General features: G+C 45.3%; 1 protein-coding gene across 14 annotated transcripts in view; it reads right to left on the reverse strand.

Moving 5' to 3' along the window:
* Positions 1 to 15,044, reverse strand: part of LOC146043034 (cyclin-dependent kinase 11B-like) — a 50,575-nt gene that overhangs the window by 17,128 nt on the left and 18,403 nt on the right. For 4 of the 14 annotated variants that reach the window (XM_083163405.1, XM_083163402.1, XM_083163403.1 and 1 more), the window contains exons 7-11: positions 14,263 to 14,382; positions 4,784 to 4,906; positions 4,181 to 4,276; positions 2,118 to 2,273; positions 1,025 to 1,090 (exon numbers count right to left, since the gene is read on the reverse strand). In XM_083163405.1, coding sequence (XP_083019531.1) covers positions 1,025 to 1,090; positions 2,118 to 2,273; positions 4,181 to 4,276; positions 4,784 to 4,906; positions 14,263 to 14,382 — 561 coding nt within the window. The remainder of the gene's footprint in view (positions 1 to 1,024; positions 1,091 to 2,117; positions 2,274 to 4,180; positions 4,277 to 4,783; positions 4,907 to 14,262; positions 14,383 to 15,044) is intronic. The other 10 variants (XM_083163409.1, XM_083163406.1, XM_083163415.1 and 7 more) reach the window with 7 other exon arrangements.

Consider the following 15,044-nt stretch of genomic DNA (forward strand, 5'->3'; position numbering starts at 1 on the left):
AAGCTGTGCAGCAGCTAGGTGATCTGGGACATGTGACAGTTAGTAATGACTACAACTGTGCACCAGCTAGGTGATCTGGGGAATGTGACAGTTAGCAATGACTACACCTGTGCATCGGCTAGGTGATCTGGGGAACGTGACAGTTAGTAATGACTACAGCTGTGCACCAGCTAGGTGATCTGGGACATGTGACAGTTAGTAATGACTACAGCTGTGCAGCAGCTAGGTGATCTGGGTCATGTGACAGTAATGACTACAGCTGTGCACCAGCTAGGTGATCTGGGGAATGTGACAGTTAGTAATGACTACACCTGTGCATCGGCTAGGTGATCTGGGGAACGTGACAGTTAGTAATGACTACACCTGTGCACCAGTTGGGTGATTTGGAAAACGTAGGCCACTGCTAGATCTCGAGGACCGGTTTGGCCACCCCTGCTCTAGACACTAAGCCAATACCAACAGAGGAGAATGAGCGAAATGTATACCCTGACCTCAAAGACCAAGGCATACAGGGAGGCTGGAGCCCAGACTTCTCGGAAGGAGGAGACAGAAGCGAGTCCAGTGGCGAGTAGACTACATGAGGGGATGAGACAATGAGTGAGGCTAAAAGGGACAGCCCATCCCCCCCGTCTCGCCTCAACCCCAGGGTAATGGCCACTATGCCTTACAGCACCCCATTGCCAGAAAATATCCTGACGGTCTAGTGGGGGAGCAGAAATAACGTAGCCCTCGCTGCCAGATGGAAGACCAATGTAATAATAAATCATTTGATAAAGAGAAAACAACAAGTGCAGTTTCCCCATGAACCAGGCCTACTCAAATGTAGTAAGATTATTTTCATTGCCTTAGAAAACCAATGTAAAGTATCCAGTGAAGGATACGGAAATGCATGTAAATCATAACTGGCTGAAAATGGCTTATGTTTTATTAACTGTTCAATCCATTGTTATCTCCAGCGCTTTGATGCCACTATCACGGTACAACTTTGCCTGTTGCCTCGTTCAGTAGTCTGAGTGTGTCTTACCAATTGGAACATGAATTCCGTTCTCCCTCTCCTCTTCGTCGCTCATTTCATCTTCACTGACCTCTTCTGCAAAGCAATACAATTGAAAATCAATTTAGAAGATTATCCAGTGGCAATCGAAGGCTGGCTACACATTGGAACGGTGTGTTCCCAGCAGTTTACCTTTGGTAAAGCTTCCAGCCGGGCAGGGAAATGCTACCATTTGCCAAGGGATTGCTATTTGGACCAGCCTTGAGTTCTTCACGTTTTGGGGAGGATGCTTTACATTTTAAGGTGCACATTCTCTGTCAGAGGAACTGCATTTAACCAAACTAGCGGATTGCGGATTACATACGGAAAGGAGTGCGTCAGTTTTCAACAGTCACCCACTCAACTTCTGGCGATCAGCTCGGTAACTATCAAAGCCTACGGAGATACCCCTTACACCTCCATTCATATAATGAAATTGTATGGCAATAATATCTGCCCCCCCAGGCTAACTAGTACACATGTGGCCGCTAGCACCTTAGGCATCAGATCAAATAATCAAGTACAGGTGTGCCATTAGTCATTTTGTTTTTATTGTGTATTTTTTGTGTCTTTATACTTTCCATTATTAAAATAGTTTTAATGTTATTAAGATGGTCTAAGCGCTGCCTTTTAAGTGAGAAATTGAGAGAATTGGTAAGAAATTCAAGGTTTTTTTTTTTTTTTTTTTTTTAAAGCGGCAATCATTTACACGGCAAAACCAGTTTGATTTTGCAGTGTAAATGATTGCCGCTTAAAAAAAAAAAAAACTGGAGATTTTTACCAATTCTCTCAATTTCTAAATCGCTCATCCTATTAAATTTCACCCATAATACCGATGTCATTCTGGTGTATACTTAGTTCAGCCCATGTAATAAGCATAGTGTAAGTCATGTGGCTTACTACTGGAATTTAACATACAAAAGTTACACCGCCAATAATTCTACCAGAGACAGTAAAAGATAAAATACAATTCCTTTGTCTCTACTCATTTGAATTTTACATCACAGAACTGAATGGGCCAGCATAACTTCAAACCTCTTCAGATGACAATGATCATCTCCGTGCTTCTCTAACCGTTTATTACCTGCTGTTTGTTCTGATACTGCCTCAGAGTTACTTCCAGTCTCCTCTTCCTCCTCCTCCTCTTCTTCCTCATCATCATCCTCGTCCTCTTCCTCAGGTTCTTCAGACTCCTCAGAGCTGGTTTCCTCTTCTTCCTCTGACCCAGATCCTGAACCTGCTGATAGGAAAAAACAATCTGTTGCAAAAGACGAACAAGTCTGCACAGACGCCCACTTCCGGTTTGTCCCAAGTAAATACCCAGCAGTTACAAAGTGCGGGCAGAGCCAGAACCAAAATGCACAACCCACAGTAAGAATTCACCAGGAACAAGTGACATCACTGAAGCATGAGGCACTCAAATACCTGTTCTGCCCTAAAAAAAGGGACCCGTGGCGTTGTGTAAGCACAGGCCCAGCAGTACGTGTCCGCTTTTGTTCCTTAACAATAACATTTAAATAGAGTCCAAATCCCAGTATCCACTTGTGTCATTTCAAATAAGTGACTGAAGAAATAGGGATAAAAATGAACAAGGTCTGAGAAGCTACTCCATATATACTCTACTAATTAGGGAAGCCAATCCCGGGATCGGGATCCCGGGCATTTTTGGCTGGGATTTCAATCCCGGGATTGAAATGCACATTTCATCTCTTACTGCCAGGCAGCGCTGAGCACAAACAGCACTCGGCTCGCACAGTGCTGCCTTAAAAATGTTCTCCGTGTCTGCTTGACCCCCAGCAGCAGCTCTAGGTCACCCCCACCCCCTCTCTCAGACAGTGCCCAGGGGGATCCCGATGCTGGCTCACACATAGCAGGGTCCCGCCCCCACTGATGTGCAGGCAGCGCAATGATGTGCTGTGGTAGTACAGGGGAATCACTCGCTGCTGTCAGTGTGTCTGCTGAATCTGCTGGGCACAGGATCACTCAGAACACTCAGCTCAAACAAGGGAGGTGAGCGGTCACCGCGGCCGTGGATCCTGCAGTGGAGTAATGGAGCAGGTAGGTTTGAAAGTGCCCTCTCCTCCCTGCACATCGCCTGTGTGTTCCAATAGCTCCATACTTTTAAACCGTCGCAGGTGTGCGGTGCTATCTGCCGGTCCCTGCAAACTCTGCCCTCTCCCCGTCAAGAGGCCAAGCCCGGGATTGAAAAAATGACCCAGTATTGGCCACCCTAGAACTAATAAAAGCTAAAGAGCATTTTGAAGAGGTGACCCTTGGTCCATATCTGTATGAAAACCCCAAATTAAATTCAAGTACCGTATATTTTGTCATTATTGACATTGTGAATTTGAGGTGTACAAAAACAATGTGTGTATTGAGCATTAGAATGCAGATAGGATTACTATTTAAGCCATTAGGAGTTCTTTGAGATCTCCACAACAGTAATAGCAGACTGCAAACAGAAGTGGGATAAGGACCAAAGAGAGGAACTCGACACTTATTCAGGATAGAAGAAAATGTTAATTAACTCAGTTCTTAATACAATTAAATTAGTATTTTGTGAAGTGTATTGTTACAACACTTGTTTTATGAAGGGATGACAGAATCACCTTAACCCTTAACATTTCTGAGAGATGTTCAAAATATCCCCTAAAAATCCCAGCATCGCTCACATTTGTTATATAAATTCAAATTAAAAAAATGGTGTAAAAAAAAAAAAAAGTTTATATTTTCTATATAAAGGTAACATTACATGTTTGCTTGGCAATTTCTACACCTATTTTGACAAAGTTATTTGGCGTTGAAATGTATGTAAGGTTCTGGTTGTCAAGAGCCTTCGAATTGAGAAAAGTACTAAAAACCTCACAATAATTCCAAGCTTCCTATCTGCAACAGTGATGGACTAATAATCCTCAATCATGGATAATTAAATACATCTCCAGGTGCATTAAGCACAATTATTGGTTAAATGTAAATTCTTGGTGTTATTACTGCAAAAAAAAAATCCTTAAAAGCATTTGCTTTTGAAAGCTGCAATTAGGACAGAGGGATATCACTGGTTTGACGAGGAAAATCCACAAACACAGAAATACGGTTACATGGCACAGCACTCTGGATTACAGAAGATGCTGGAAAGAGCATCGTTACCTGTGGAAGATTCTGCAGAGGTGGTTTTCCTCTCACTCTCGCTGATATCTTGAAGGTCGGAGAGCAGATCTCTCACATCTGGTCTGTCGTCTTTGACTGAAGAAAGGAAAAGCAACATAGCTTAAGAGTTTCTCCCAATTAGAAATATCACTGGGCGGTTTTTGGGGGCAGAGAGTAGAACAGTCAGGATAACTAGGTGTACGGTGTAAACCAACTACAGCATCAGAGATAGAGATTACAAAAATTAACAGTCAGGAGAAGAGCACCGGGATCCCGACGGCCAGAACCACGACACATCCCGGTATTTTCTTCCTCCCCCTCACCCGCCGCAGCCTAAGCATAGACCTAACCTCGCCTCCCACGCAGCCTGATCCTAATCTCCACAACCCTCGCAGCCTTACTATACTTACCTCCGGGATATGTCGGGATTCTGGCCGTTGGGATCCCGCTGTCGATCTACTGGACTTGTCGGGATCCAAACTGCAGGAATTTGGACGGCCTCCCATCTTATCACAATGTATCCGTTGAAGTATTTATTTGTAGGCCCCATTTTGTTTTCTTTAAATTGAGTCGCTAAACTTCCACTTTCAAAATGACGCTTACCTGGTTTTCTACCTTCGCCTGCCTCTAATCTTTCCCGTGGCTGTCGTGTGGGACTGCGACCGCGGTAATTGACTTTGGCTTTGTCTCCGTGTTCCTCTCTAGCTGTTCTGTGGTGAGCAACCACTGTGGAAGGTAATACCGTCAGCAGAACACTAATACGTTTTATATCGGAATAAATCTAGATCACGTCTGTACTAGCGCCCCCCATGTTTAATGAGTTTATGATTCCGGAGCTTTACGGTTCTTTTTACTTATTTAAAACAAAAAAGGTAGAGCTTTATAAAATGACACCATTAACCTGGTACACAATTTTTCTAGCAAATATGTAGATTTAAATTAACTAATTTTGGTTGAAAAAGATTGTAGCAATGGTTGCACTCTGTTCCGTTTAGAAGTCATTAACACGAAAGTAGCAATATTTAAATTCCAATCGTCTCTTGTAGAACAAAAACGTCTGTAGATAATTCGATTTTGATATGAGCGGTGTAACTCACTTCACAGAAAGCATTTGGCTGTTTAAAAATGTAGCGCTGTGCATTGGGGGGGGGGGGGGGGGGCTTTGGGGCCCTATTGAACAGGGGGGCTCAGAAGAACGAGCCCGACTTCACAAGCAGTCGGGCTTGTTCTGCCGAGAAGGGCCGGGAATTGACGAGCTCCCTCCCCCAGCCCGCGGCCACACACCCTTCTCCTCCCGCGGCAGGCGGGACATTGAATCCTGAGAACGGGACAGACCAAGAACGGGACGGGACGGGGTCACGGCTGTCGGGATAGCCCTACAGCCATGACCCAACATTGAATACCCCCCTAAACCACCATGTGATTCGAGAGTTAGTTAATTAAAAAAAATAATTATAAACATGAAAGATTCAATCTGACATTTAAAAACTACATAAAAACTTATTTCACTTATTCTTTAGACTTAAAAAGCACAGAAAACATAAAAATGGCCTGAAAACATGTTAGTCTATGATGCAGACCACACAAATGGGTTAGAAGACGCAAAGCATAAAGCCAGCATAGAAAATGCACACAAATAGCAGAATGAGACCAAAAAGAAAAGAAGACTCCTAAACTGTTATTGGTGATCTGGGTAATTGTATTGCAATATTCAGCATACAAATACAGTGCAGGCAGGAACGATATGAATTGGAATTGTGCAGCGTTCTCGGTTAACGGTATCATCTAACCGTACGCAAGATGTCACAGGTCAGCTACTCGCATAAATGTTGGTATCGTTTCTCGGATATTCACCTTTCTAAAGGCCAAATGGGAACACAGGTATGCAGTGGCCTATGGGCAGGCGATATATTGGGAGTTTAATTGATCGCCAATGTATTTGCAGGTGTGTACTCAGCATAAGTCCAGATATCCATGGCTCAGTAGGGATGCAGTGTGAATTCCGGCGGTCGGGATCCCGGCATTCAGAATCCCGACGCCGGAATCCCGATCGCCGAAATCCCGACACTTTCTCCCTCCGGCGGTGTCCACGACACCCCCGGAGGGAGAATAAATTAGTGTGCCGAGCGTAGCGAGGCACCGGGCCCGCTGCGTGGCGAGCGAAGCGAGCCCGCAAGGGGGGGTGATCCACGTCCCCCCCCTTGTCGGGATTTCGGCGATCGGGATTCTGAACGCCGGGATTTAATACTGAATCCGCTCAGTACAGGTGGTTAAATTAATATCAATTAATTAAGTCACCTGTAGTCAAGCATGGATAAACTTAAAACCTTGACTGTTCGTGTACATTGAGGAGTCTTTGGAAACTCCTATGTAGGGAGTGTAGCTACGATTACTAGACCACTGGCTGCTCTTTGAGAACAGAACACTCTGGGCACTCCCTGATAGAATATACAGAAATGGTACATTCTGTAAGTTGCAGTGAGTTTGACAGAATGCTTTACATTTTATCTGTAGCTTGTTAGCTATAATGTAAATGGTCACAAACATAGGCACGCGTGTGCAGTTTCTCAGGACAGGATTACAATATTTAGAAACAAAATAAAACCATATTCCCTCAAAACATTAGTACAAAAAAAAAAAAGACTGAAACCGCGCTGTGCACAGTATATCAATTATTTATTCATTAAAAAACATATTTAAAATACATTAAAGCCAGCAGTAACAAACAGTTTGAACATGCATATAAACAACTGTAATATCCCTTTATTTCTTCTGTTATGAAGGTTAGTGCATGCAGTAGTGGGTAGAGATTAAGGCCTCCAGTCCCCAGTGGAACGCTCCGACCGCTGGTGCAGTCCTATTTATTGAGGTCTCAGCGGCCCCCGCTCTCCTATACGCGTTTCTCCTCCTCATCAGAGAAACGCGTAGAGTAGAGTGGGGGCAATTGTTGGCAGCTTACAAACCAGAACTGGTGGATACTCTTGGATAAGACCGCAATAAATAGGACTGCACCATCGGTCGGAGCGTTCCACTGGGGACTGGAGGCTGTTATCTCTACCCACTACTGAGCTCATTATAAGTATACTTTTCAATATACACCATGTGCACATAGGTGGGACTGAGCTTAACCAATGTGGCTTACTAACATAGTAACTGGCAATAAGCAAATTTGCTTGGATATAAATTGCATGCATGCACTAACCTTCATAACAGAAGAAATAAGGGGATATTAGTTGTTTATATGCATGTATAAACGGTTTGTTACTGCTGGCATTAATATATTTTAAATATATGTTTTTTAATGAATAATTGATATATTGTGCACAGCGCTGTTTCAATCTCTTTTTTTTTGTACTAAGGTCTTGTTTTGAAGGGGTTTGGTAATCACCCTTATTTGAAACAGCAGCCGTGCAGAATACAACAGTCTGCGCTCAGAATTCTTTCTATATTAGGTTGGTCCCTCAAAACATGGATCCTCTGATCCTTGGCCGGGGATCGCCAGCATGTCCCCGCTGGTCGATCGCCGGTGCAGAGGCACTCCATTTGACTGGGACACGCGTGCGTCTCACACGCATGCGCGTCCCAGTTTCAGGACTGTGCTGCTGCGGGTCCCTGCCTGTCTCCACTGCAGGGAGATGGGCAGGGATAGGGGGGACAGCGGGGCGGCAAGGGGCGGCAAGGGGCACCGGAGAAAGCTCCGTAGCCACAGGGCGTGCACGGGCGTCTCGTGCGCCGCTGGTGAGAGCTGGCCGCTGGCGATAGAATCGCCAGCCCCGGCAAGGAGAGGCCAGCTCCATGTGCTGCTGGCTTTAATTTGTAATACCCCATGACAAAGTAGAAAGTCAACATGTCAAGGTAAGAGATTTTTTTTATAACTACTCACATATGTTTTATAAAGTTCAAAGAATAATTATATTTCAGGGGGAAATGGCCACGACCGGCATGGAGAAGCACTTCGTGATGGGCTCTCCTCTCCAAATCTCCCGTATTACTATCCTGAGTGCTCTTTCCCAGGACAACTTAACAAAATCCTGCACGGGAAAGTGTGGTGCCCCTAGTGTACCCAGCTGAGCAGGGAAGGACACTCCCTTCATTGTCCTGAAGACCTCTACAGACATCACGGCCTGGGAGGATCGTGTCCACCAGGAACTCCTGATGCCGGGTGCCAGCGATGCTGAAGACAGCGCACATCATCAAACCTCTCCCACTGGCGGTTGCTGGAAACGCTGAATCGGCAGGAAAACCCTGCTGCATGTTGTGGCTCCCAGATATCAGCAGTAGTGTAAAGGGCTGCATTTTCCTAGGTGCTGCTGGGAAAACACAATCATCAGCCCGACCAGGTGATAGTCTCCTGCCTACTGGTACCTCTGGCAGCACATTATATATTACTCTCGGTCTGCTATGGAACTGAAACTGAAATACTGCCTCTAGTCTCCTCACGTTGCTAGTACGCCTGAGCCTGGGGGGGGGGGGACTTCTAAGGCTTCACTTGTGACACCGGAGGATATTAGGTCACTATCCCTAGTAGCTTGAGTGTCATTTCATCATCAATGATATCTGGCTTTATGCAACAAATACTTTAAGCAATTAATGCCTCTACCCAGAGGCTCCTTGTTATACTTGGGTTGCCGAAAATTAGCTTTCAAGCCCCACAAATGTGCTCAGCATTATCTTCTCCGCCAGCACTTTTTGGATTTCTCTCCCGCTGACGACACTTTAACTGCTGATATTGAGGACTATTTGAAGGACTTTATACAGCTGCAGTGGTGGATTCGAAGATCCCGAATTGGCTCTCTGGTTAGGTCTTATATCTATATGCACATACTTGAATGGTCGGGAAAATCTTGGAAAGTTCGTTTCAGTTCTTTCGGCTCCTTTATGCCTGTTTTTGGGTCTACAGCAGTGGTTCCCAACCCTGGTCCTCAAGTACCAGTGCATGTTTTCCAGGTCTCCACACAGAATCACAAGTGCTATAATTAGCTCCACCTGTGGATCTTTTCAAATGTGCCTGAATAATGAGTGCACCTGTCGGGTGACCTGGAAAACGTACACTGTTGGGGGTACTTGAGGACCAGGGTTGGGAACCACTGGTCTACAGAAAAGGGCCTGTTATTTTTAGGATTTTGGCCGGATTAATATCTCATGTTCCTATGCCAGGGCTTCTCAAACTCGGTCCTTAGGACCACACACAGTTCACGTTTGCCAGTTCACCTGACAGGTGCACAGGTGCATTCATTACTCATTGACACATTTTAAAAGATCCACAGGTGGAGCTAATTATTCCACTTGTGATTCTGTGAGGAGACCTGGAAAACATGCACCGTGTGGGGTCCTGAGGACTGACTTTGAGAATCTGTGTCCTATGCCCATTATTTTGGTTTGCTGTATACGTACACACGGGGCGATTCTAACAAAAATCCCTGTGTGCACGGGCTGACGGTCACCACACTCCTGTGACTAGCCCTTAAGTGATCGCTGGTTGCAGGAACATGCTCCCGCGACCACCGGCTTCCCCCGGGGTAGTGTCTCGTTTTAATCAGCGACTATTGCCATCTTCCAAGGGGTACACACAGAAACAGAATGTGTAAATCCACTAAATTTTTCTAAATTTAATGAACCATATACAAAATGGATTTTCTTCACATACTCAGAATTAATTATTTGTGAACATGACGGACCAGGACTGCAGCACTTATCCTAGCTTGTGAAAAAGAAAATAAATGATGTTGGCCAAAGAAGCCATATTTTTTTAATTTTTCTAGACTATGCTGTATACATAATAGCAACCTCCACTTTTTTATCTCTCTGGCTTTTTTGTCTTGGCACGTCGTTTGCAAAAGCTTGCCGAGAACGGGACTTGCGCACCACCATTCGTAGCAATGGGATGCGCATACATGTGAGAAGCTCACTCGTCCCTATCTTGGTGAACGGTGAGCAAGATAAGCATGGCTCCACCTGTATGTACATTTATCTAACTAGATTGCTTAGAAATTAAGCACATATTGACCCGTGTATAACCCCCAGCAACGGTGATCCCTCGCATTGCTATCTCCTGACTAGATCTGGACTGCATGCAGTCAACACCTAGTCGGATTGCCAGTATTCCCACCAGAGAACACCGGGCCCAAACAAATCACTCAGCAAGGAGCACCCATCACCGCCTGTGTATGGGCCTTTAGGTCCACATATACAGTATTTGACATTTTGTCCTTTTAACCACATTTAAATTACAGTCAGATAATTATTATTGTTTCAAATTGTAGCTTTACAAATTTAGCCGCCAAAAAATCCAGCCCAGTTCTGGAACCGCATTCTTTGGAAAAACAAAATGGCGTCCAACCTGAACCAAAATGATGAGGGAGGAAAAAAACAAAGTATGGAGAAGGCTTGGAAAGGCTTTTGATAGGAAGCATAACACAACTTTAGTGAAACACGATGAAAGCAATTCCTAAAGGGCTTCCAATGGCGTAGAGTCACTAGTCTTTATTGATGCGACAGAAGACAGAAACATCCTAATGACGTCTGACGTGTATAGCGATATACTGCCTGCTTATATTATGTCATTCCGCAGAAATAAATGACGAGGTACTTCATAGTGAAGGTGCACAATGACCCAAAACACACTGCAACCCAGGAGTTCTTTAAGGTGGAGTAACCTGAACACGATCAAGCACGCCTTTCACTAGCTGGAATACGATCAAGCACGCCTTTCACTAGCTGAATATAATACCAAAGGCAGAATGACCATGAACTGTAGACATCTGCAGTAAAGGCCTGGAAAAGCATGAAAAAGAAGGAAATTCTGTGATGTCCGTGGTCAGACGCTCATTGTCAGCAAAGTATTCTCAACAAAGAATTCAAAATGAACATGTAACTAAACGCTCCGTTCGCCGGCGGTCCGTTTTGTACTTTGAGATGCGCGCTCCCGCGCATCTCATCGTACAGTACAAAATGTATGCGCTGCACATACCTTTTGTACAGCGCACACATACAGAAACAGAGCTGTACAAATATTTGACCAGTCACATCAGCCCCTGCACCAGTGGACCTTACAATCTACTTTCCCTATTACATGTACACAAACATTTATGCTAGGGTTCATTTTGCTCGAAGCCGTCTACCAGTATCTTTTGAATTGTGAGAGGACACCGGAGTACCCGGAGGAAACTTACGCAAGCAAAGGGAGAATATACAAACTCCGCACAGTTAGGGCCATAGACCCCAGTGCTGCCAACATTCTGTTAAACCCCTGGAAAGTTTGCACTTCAACTGCATCTTTATTGTTTTATTTCAAATCAATTGTGGAATTATGCAGAGCAAAAATTAGGAAAATTGTGTCAGTGTACAAATATACAGTATAGTATACTGTCTATGGTCCTAACTGTATACAGCCCTTAATCGCTCTTCGGCCCCCTCCCCCTAGGTTCACTCTGATTTTGGTGTACATGTGTCTTCCACTCCATCTTTCAATGATCACCGCATCACACCCAAACCAGTTACCTCCTCTTAGGACCACCTTCGCAAAATGTCTCCCTCTTTGTAAGGGGGTAGGATTTAAAGTAGGAGGACAGAGTTAGACTTGCCACCAATCAGGTCCACTACCGTCAAAACAAACCTATTTTTTTTTTTAACTATCAGCCTTTCCCCGAAACCTCCGCTTACCTCTATAAAATTGGCATGTTCCTCTTTCCAGTAAACCCTCCAACTTATCACCACTCCTCTTAGTAGGCGACACCTCACTGGCCTTCCTGTTCTACTTTTAGCATTACCCACGCCACCTGTTCTCTTATGGCCGTCCCAGACTCACTATTTGGTGCATTTTGACACACTATGGGCCTTATTCTGGTTCACTCTGACAAGTTCCTTCTTAGATGGACAAAACTATGTGCACTGCAGGTGGGGCAGATGTTACTTGTGCAGAGAGAATTAGATTTGGGTGAGTTATTTTGTTTCTGTGCAGGGTAAATACTGACTGCTTTATTTCTACACTGCAATATAGATCTCACTTTGAAGTAAAACCGCACCCAAATCTAACTCTCTCTGCACAAGTAACATCTACCCCACCTGCAGTGCACATGGTTTTGTCCATCTAAGAAGGAACTTGTCAGAAAGAGTGAACCAAAATACCCCCCTATGTGCTTACGATGTACTTGTGATCTGCACCCACTCTCAACAGATCATATATGCAGCACAAAAGATTATAGGATCCATCTCACGACCCGCAGGACCGCGCATCGGACCGTAATCATACCGAAAGACCTTGCAGTGTGCACACAAAAAAACATACAATGCATCGAAACTGTGCATTTGTCCCTCAAATTGTTATAATGTATGTCCAGCATTAGTCTGGTGTCTCCAATAGCCTTATTCTGGTGTATTATATTTAAGATGTGTATGTCAAGTACACGGCCTCTGTGTATACAATAGCGTGCTGCAGGCGCTATGAGAGATAACTGCTCCACCAACTGAGGAACCGAATGCCTATGTTGCCCATACGGAAAGATGTGAGAAATCCTGCAGCTGAGCTGCGGCCCTCTGTATCCCTGGTTTGATTTAGGCCTTAGTATGGTATACCGTATACAGGAGAATTCACATGTGTTCACAACTCTTCATAGCATGGAATCCCTTTGACCGGCCTGCACTGAGCATGTGGCTGCCGCAGCTTTATAGGACTTTGCATCTCCTTTAGCCACAGATTCTGGGTTCCAGAGGATGTTCAGTACTAAGACACGCTTCGTATAACAGTCCCCTGTAATGTGCAATGCGGGGAGGCTGGAAAGGCTGCAATTAATATGCTGCGAAGGCTAATACTTCTTTCTTCCGCAGCCTTTGTACAGCATGGACTTACTCTGAACAAAATTTAAAAACAAAATAAAAAATAAGAACAAATTTGAGATAAACGTACCTTTAGCACAAGTCATGGGATACGGTCATTTGGTCTACAGCAAGTTGGTCGACAATTCTTGTGAGGTCGAAACCATTAGGTCGACATGGGTCAAGGTCGACATGATTCAAGGTCGAAACAAGCATTAGGTCGACATGGGTCAAGGTCGACATGATTCACGGTCGAAACAAGCCATAGGTCGACATGGGTTTTTTGACTGTTTTTGAACCCGACACGCGGTATTTCATGCCCTACCATCCCCTAGGGTGAGATGGGAGAATAAAATAGTGTGCCTGAAGCATGGCGTGCGCAGCGAGGGGACGTGGTGTACTTTAACCAGTGTCGACAATTGGGTCATAAACAATAAAAATAAACATGTCGACCTAGACCATGTCGGCATAATGCTTGTGTCGACCTAGAACCATGTCGACCAACTTGCTGTAGACCAAATGATCCCTAACTAAAGTGTTAACGCAGTCCCCTATCCTCAGGTGAGAGTAATTCCCCTTTTACACCAAAAATCCCAGATCCGACCCGGCATTTAGAACACGGATCCAAGCCAGGTTGGATCCGGAATCCGCACCATTAACACTGCGGTGCCTAGACGCAGTGTAGACGGAGATCATCATCTCCAAGCGCCGGGACCACGATCACCCCCGCCGGGACCGCGATCACCTCGCTGGGGCAAGCCCAGCACCAAGGTAAGTTGCTGAGCTGCACCCAGCCCTTGTGCACCGCCAACCCCCGTCCGCGAGGTTAATGGACGCCGCACACAGGCATCCACTCACCACTTCCCTGCCACAGCTGCTGTCTGCAAAGTACAGCAGCGGAGGCTGTGTGTGTGCCCCCCGTCCAACCAGCGGACGCTGCGGTCCGGAGGTTTGGCTTCCCCCATTGATTGTAAACGGGAGCCGGGTCGGATGACCCGACGTACACGTTTACTCTGCCCACTACCCAGGTCCTGCCTGTGTTCTATCCTGGTCAGGACCTGGGTAGAAGTCCTGTGTAAAGGGACACGGTTTGACCCATTCCCACCGCCTCTGACCCAAGTTTTTGCGGTGGTGTAAAAGGGGTATTAGTCTGTGATGAGTACAGTGGTGCCGGCTCTTCTGGCAGAAAAGGGTTAAATAGGTACAATGCAGTACAGGATTGCTACAAAGATATTGCCATAAAAATGGTTTAAAAAGCCAAAACTTACTTTGAGTGCTAAACTCTACAAGTATTCTTGAATCTGCAAAGTGTGAACTGTACTGCATTTTCTCACTCTCTTGCAAGAGCCCTGGCTTCCTGCGCGGAGGAAGCGCAGATCCTGCGAGCCCTGGAAGGCACGTTGCACAGGTTGGTACACTACAGCAGCAGGTGCAAGACTTGGTATTTATATGCGTTATCAAATGCTACATAAAACAGGACATGTAATAAATGCTGTATTGCAGGCGAGTCGTAGGTTTTATAGTGTTTCACCGCTATCACCCATATGCAGAAGGTTAATAGCTCTGCCATTCATTAGCAATCTTCAAAACAAAACCAAATAGATATAAAACTGCGAATAAACACAATGGGAATATTCAATCTCCCGGCGGGGAAAATAGCACCGGAGCCCTATTCAATGCTGTCTTTCCCGACAGCATTGAACAGGGATCTCGGCAGAATGAGCCCGACTTTAGAAGCAGTCGGGCCCGTTCTGCCGAGCCACAGCTGGACGATCCACGTCCGTAACCCACGGCCACGCCCCCTCTCGGCGTTCAGCAGGCGGGAAACTTAAATCCCGCCTGCGGAATCAGTGTCAAGCCGGCCGAGAACGGGACAGGGTCACGGCTGTTGGGCCAGCCCGACAGTCTTGACCCAGGATTGAATGTCCCCCAAAATATTAAGAGTGTATGAGTGCATGATTTCTGTGTAGCAAGGTCACCTATGGTGGCAAAATTATCCCAAAATCCTAGGAACTTATTTATGCTATGATGTCATAGTGTATACTGTAAA

This window comes from Crinia signifera, chromosome 19 (genome assembly GCF_055691185.1).
Source record: "Crinia signifera chromosome 19, ASM5569118v1, whole genome shotgun sequence".
NCBI classification, from domain to species: Eukaryota; Metazoa; Chordata; class Amphibia; order Anura; family Myobatrachidae; genus Crinia; species Crinia signifera.